At 39.1% G+C, this 6,000-nt stretch overlaps 1 protein-coding gene across 1 annotated transcript; it reads left to right on the top strand.

Annotated features, from left to right (window-relative positions):
- Window positions 1-3,823: 3,823 nt before the first annotated feature.
- Window positions 3,824-5,770, top strand: LOC117922927 (aldehyde oxidase GLOX). Its single transcript, XM_034841159.1, has one exon. It carries the CDS (start codon window positions 3,904-3,906, stop codon window positions 5,593-5,595), a length of 1,692 nt encoding a protein of 563 aa, XP_034697050.1. The 5' UTR covers window positions 3,824-3,903; the 3' UTR covers window positions 5,596-5,770.
- The last annotated feature ends 230 nt before the right edge of the window (window positions 5,771-6,000 follow it).

Here is a 6,000-nt window from a genome sequence, read left to right as displayed (position 1 = left end):
TGGTGTCTTCGAGCGTCGTCACCGTCATCTTGTCGAAACGGGTTTCACTCTTCTTCATGATACATCACTACATTTTTCATATTGGCCTCATGCTTTCCAAATAGCATCCTATCTAATCAATAGGCAACCCACTTCTCTTCTTCAAAACCGTTCTCCTTTTGAAGCTCTTTTTGGTCAAAAACCAAATTACCTCAAATTAAGAAAATTTGAGTGTCTTTGTTTCCCACTTACCTGACCCTACAACACTCATAAAATGCAACCAAAATCCTCACATTGTGTGTTTATCGGGTACTCTCAAACCTAAAGTGCCTACAAATGTCTTGACCTTAAAACTCACAAGATTTACATTTCTAGGCATATTTTATTCAACGAACCAAACACTCCCACTCAGTCTTCTACTAAACCGAAAAACCAAACACCAGAATCTCACAATGCCCCTCTATTCTTCGATGCCTAGGTCATGCCCATGCCCATGCCCTTGCCATCGTCGTCTACCCTACTGCCTGCATCAATGACTCGGAAGGTGTAGTCGTCGTCAACACATCCTCCTCAGGTAATCTCGTCAACCCTCTTTCTTATCCTCTTCCAATTTCATCTAAAAATTTAGGTCAAAATTCCTTGCACTTGAATTCTTCATCTCCTAGTTCTAGTCCTAATACTTGTCTGCTTGATTCAAACTCATTGCTTTCTCACTCCTCACCTATTGAGCAAATAATAGGATAGACTAAAAATTCCCAAAACCCGAATGCTTAAATTTTTTCAAACCCACCTGTTCAATGTCTTCATCAAATGACTACTCGGTCAATGAACAAAATTTTTAAACCCAAACAACTCAATTATGTGTCTAAAAATCCACTCTCTAAGACCATTGAACCAACTTGTGTGAGTCAGGCCTTATCTCAACCACAGTGGTGTGATGCTATGTCTAGTGAGCTTACAACTCTCATGAAGCATGAAACTTGGGATTTAGTGCCAATCCCTTTGAATTGTAACCCAGTGGGCTACAAGTGGGTGTTAAGGGTCAAGAGAAAACCTGATGGATCAGTGGATCGATTCAAAGCCCACTTAGTTGCAAAGGGTTATAATCAACATCCAGAACATGATTACAAAGAGACCTTCAGTCCAATAGTTAAACCAGCCACCATTAGAACCGTTTTGTCTATTGCCGTTGTGAATGGTTGGGATTTAAGGCAAATGGACGTTAATAATGCCTTTTTACATGGTGCATTATCTGTAACTGTATATATGATGCAACCTCCGGGTTTCAAAGATCCATCTTAACCCAATCATGTTTGTAGGCTCAAAAAGACAATATATGGCCTCAAACAAGCTCCTAGGGCTTGGTACACTACACTAAAAAAATGCACTGCTTGAGCTTGGGTTTGACAATTCCAGAGTTGATTTGTCTTTGTTTATTTATCGAAAGGACTCTATAATCTGTTATTTCTTGGTGTATGTCGATGATCTTGTGATTACAGGAAATAACAACAATTTTGTAGCTTCAATTATCAAGCAATTAGGCGATCATTTCTCTCTTAAGGATATGGGTCTACTTCATTTTTTTCTTGGTGTGGAAGTTGTACCTACTCAAGCAGGACTATTTCTCTCAAACAAGTACATTCAAGAGTTACTATCAAATACCAACATGAGTGGTGCCAAAGATGTCTCAACTCCTCTTTCAACAACTCAGTCTCTCAAATTACTTGATGACACAACAAATGTGGACAACACAGAATTTCGAAGAATCATTGGCAGCCTGTAGTATCTTTCTTTAACACGTACGTCCAGACATTTCATTCGCAGTCAACAAGTTGTCCCAATTCATGCACAAGCCTACCACCACTCACTTCACAACAACAAAAAGGCTTCTTTGGTACTTAAAGCAAACCATCTTCCATGGCATACAACTCACAAAATTTGGACCTCCAGCTTTAATCACCTATTCCGATGTCGATTGGGCTGGAAATATTGATGATCAAACCTCCACATCTACCTATATTAGCTTCTTAGGTCCAAATCCTATTTCATGGATCTCAAAGAAACAAAAAGTAGTTGCAAGATCTACCTCTAAAGTTGAATATCGAGCCCTTGCAAATGTGGCATCCGAGACAATGTGGCTTCTTAGACTTCTTCACGAGTTGGGTTTTCCACTAAAAACAACTCCCTTATTACTCTGTGATAACCTTGGTGCTACGCATCTAAGTTTCAATCCAGTCCAACATTCACGCATGAAACACATACAAATTGATCTCCATTTTGTTCATGATCTGGTTTAATGTGGTTCTCTCCAAGTTCGACATGTTCATACACAAGACCAATTGACTGATTTGTTGACAAAGCCATTGTCAAGACAAAGAACTAAAATGTTGAGATACAAGATTGGGCTTGCTGATGGATGCCCAATCTTGCAGGGGTGTATAAAGACAGATTGTAAGGATCAAGGCAATGATCGAGCATATAGCCTACAATCAAGCAAGATCACTCAAAATCAATTTTGTATATTCTCGTAACCGTTGTTTTGTTGTGTTGACTTTAACAAATCTGTAACTGCTGCATAGTTGTAGACAAATTGATGTACATTGCTATAAATAATTTTTCCTAGCTATGTATATAAGTTAGCTCTTATTACATCAATAAAAGTGTGAAAATTTTCATTGAAAACAAGAGTGTTATTTTTTCTATACTAAATACTCTTAATATAAAACATTAGTCTTGAATTTTGTTTTATTATCATCAAAACTGAGATTAACCAAACCTTAGTTTCAAACAACTAATTCACATATTTAAGATGATTACTTTATTTTACTAATTAGATTAATTTCACATAACAAATAAATTAGATTAATTTCACATGACAAATAAGTTATGTTATCCCGACATGGGCTCTTTAATTTTTAATTTAAGTCTTAAAACAATCTGCATTAAGATTTAAGATAAGAATAAAAAAAATTCAGTCTATTAAAACAAAATTATCTTAAAAGAGTTATATATAAGTTAATATTTAATACTAAAATAAAAACAAATATGTAAGTCAAATAAATGAACAGAGTTCAAGAACATAACTTTTATACAAAAGATATGATAATACTATATATGTCATACGGTTTATAAATTTATTATTCTCATATACATTTTTCAATTTCTAATTTTTTTTATATTAATCATTTTTCAAAATACAAAATTTGCATTAAGAAATAAAAATATAGTTAAAAAATTAAAATATATATATATAATATGCAATGTAAAATAATATTAATATATATTATTTAAAATTATTTTTATATATTTAATAATAAATATGATATTTTTATTTATAAATTTCAAATCTTTTAATTATGAATATTATAAATAAAGAAATGAAAATTACTTACTAAATGATAGTAATTATGATATATTGTCGAACAAATGATTTAGAAATTTTACATTTTTTTCATAATGACAAATATTGAGATTGAAGTATAACATATATTCCATTTCATTTTTTATTCTTTATACATACCAAATATAGCCATCTATATTATAATATATCTAAAAATCGCCCATCAACTTACAAGAAATAAATCTTTACTAGCCTTATTTAATATTTTTTTTATATAAGAGGTCAATGTTTAGTGACAGCTGATAAAGTATAATTTCTTTTAGTTTTCTCTGAAATGGGATCTCAGTTTTAGTACTTTTTTTTTTTTTTTTTTTTTTTCTGGGAAAACAAGGAAAATCAGGATCATTAGCAGCCCTTTCTTATTTCAAATCAGGATCAAAACCCAAAACATCAGTCTTTTTTTTTTAAAACAGAACAAGAAAAAAAGGAGGAAGAAGAAAAATTACAGACATTGGTCATGGGAGAAAAGCTTTTTTCTCTGAAAACCGAAGGGCGTTGAAAGAAAAAGCAAAGAAAGTGGATCAATGGTCACCAAGAAGTCTTCTTTGCTTATGTCTCTCATCAAATTCCTCTCTCTCATGCCTCTGTCAACCTTTGGTTTTGATATTTCGACCCCGTCCAGCAATAATGGAGGCAGTTGGTTTCTTCTGCATTCGAGCATAGGCATATCCGCCATGCACATGCAGATTCTTCACAACAACAAGATCATCATTTTCGACCGGACCGATTTCGGAGCTTCCAACCTCTCTCTCCCCGACGGACACTGCAGGAGCGACCCCAACGACATGGCTCTCAAGGTCGATTGCACCGCTCACTCTTTGCTTTACGACGTCCTTCTTAACTCTATCCGCCCTCTCATGTTGCAAACCGACACCTGGTGTTCCTCGGGCTCCGTCATAGCCGACGGCACTCTCATCCAGACCGGTGGATACAACGACGGCGAGCGCGTGGCTCGCACTTTCACGCCTTGCAACGACGACCAATGCGACTGGAAGGAGCTTCCGGAGTACCTCTCTGTCCGGCGGTGGTACGCTTCTAACCAAATTCTCCCTGATGGGCGTATCATCGTGGTCGGAGGTCGGAACGCCTTCAGCTATGAGTTCTTTCCCAAGAACACCCTTAATTCTACTTCACAGCCCAATTACTATCTGAATTTTTTGAAAGACACCCGAGACCCCAAAGAAGAGAACAATCTTTATCCATTCTTGCACCTCTTACCGGACGGCAATCTCTTCATCTTCGCCAACAAACGCTCAATCTCGTTTGACTACACCCAAAACCGCGTAGTCAAAGAGTTTCCGGTGATTCCTGGAGAAGACAGCCGCTCCTACCCCAGCACCGGATCGTCGGTGATGCTCCCACTCCGTCTAACCAGCGGCAACCAGTCTCAGTCTCCGGAAGTTGAGATTCTGGTGTGCGGCGGTGCACCAAAAGGTTCTTACAGCAAGGCAGAACGCGGCACCTACATCTCCGCATCCAAAACATGCGGGCGGATCAAAGTAACCGACCCGAACCCCAAATGGGTGATGGAGCAAATGCCCATGCCACGAGTGATGTCCGACATGATAATCCTACCGACCGGCGACGTACTCCTCATCAACGGCGCCTCAAACGGCACAGCTGGGTGGGAGGACGGTCGAAACCCGGTTCTGAACCCGGTTCTCTACAGAAGCTACGCATCGGACCCAAGTCAGAGGTTTTGGGTTCTGAACCCTTCCAGAACTCCAAGAATGTACCACTCCGGTGCAGTGTTGGTACCAGATGGGCGTGTGATAGTTGGAGGCAGCAACCCTCATCGCGTCTACAACTTCACAGCATACCCTTACCCTACAGAGTTGGGCCTGGAGGCATTTTCTCCACCATACCTGGCCCCCCGCTACTCATATCTCCGCCCTTCCATCTTATCAATCGAGACACCCCAGAACGTGCTACTCTATCAGGGATCCTTCTCCATTTCGTTGACGTTGTCTCTGTATCTGCGGAGCAGGGGGATTGAGGTTATGATCATGACGCCCTCCTTTACTACACATTCATTTGCGATGAATCAGAGGGCGGTGGTGTTGAACGTGACGAGCATGGCTCAGTTGTCGCTGTTTGCATATAAGCTTGTGGTGAGCGGGCCCCAGACAACCGCCATTGCGCCGCCTGGATATTACATGTTGTTTGTGGTCCATGCTGGAACTCCCAGCCAAGGTGTTTGGGTGAAGGTGCAGTGAGGCTTTTTTGTAATTTTCAAAATTTTGTTATATAAGGATGGATGTTTTTTTGGCTCTGATGTTTCCTGTATTATGTATCCACGGATGGAGGGAAAGTAACAATATGTAAACAATCACTCTCTTAGAATCATCTTTCAAATTATTAATTCGCTTAACTTTCTGACACTGTCAGGATGGGAAGGATCGGAAAACAGGGAGGGTGGTGAGACAACGGCCTGAAAGCATCTAAAAAAAAAAAAGATACAAAAACGATGTCAATGTGATCAGCAAACATGCTGAGGGCATCGAAAGGGCGGCGGCAGTACTTGGAGATGCGGGGTATCGATCCCCGTACCTCTCGCATTCTAAGCGAGCGCTCTACCATCTGATTCCCGTTCTAAAGTATATTGTCTGATCACTGCTGAG

Source organism: Vitis riparia, chromosome 1, assembly GCF_004353265.1.
Source record: "Vitis riparia cultivar Riparia Gloire de Montpellier isolate 1030 chromosome 1, EGFV_Vit.rip_1.0, whole genome shotgun sequence".
NCBI classification, from domain to species: Eukaryota; Viridiplantae; Streptophyta; class Magnoliopsida; order Vitales; family Vitaceae; genus Vitis; species Vitis riparia.
This window is presented reverse-complemented; position numbering and strand designations above follow the sequence as displayed.

Bases quoted from the DNA above. Each gene is read 5' to 3' on its own strand.
- LOC117922927 (XM_034841159.1), top strand. From the start codon at position 3,904: ATGGTCACCAAGAAGTCTTCTTTGCTTATGTCTCTCATCAAATTCCTC.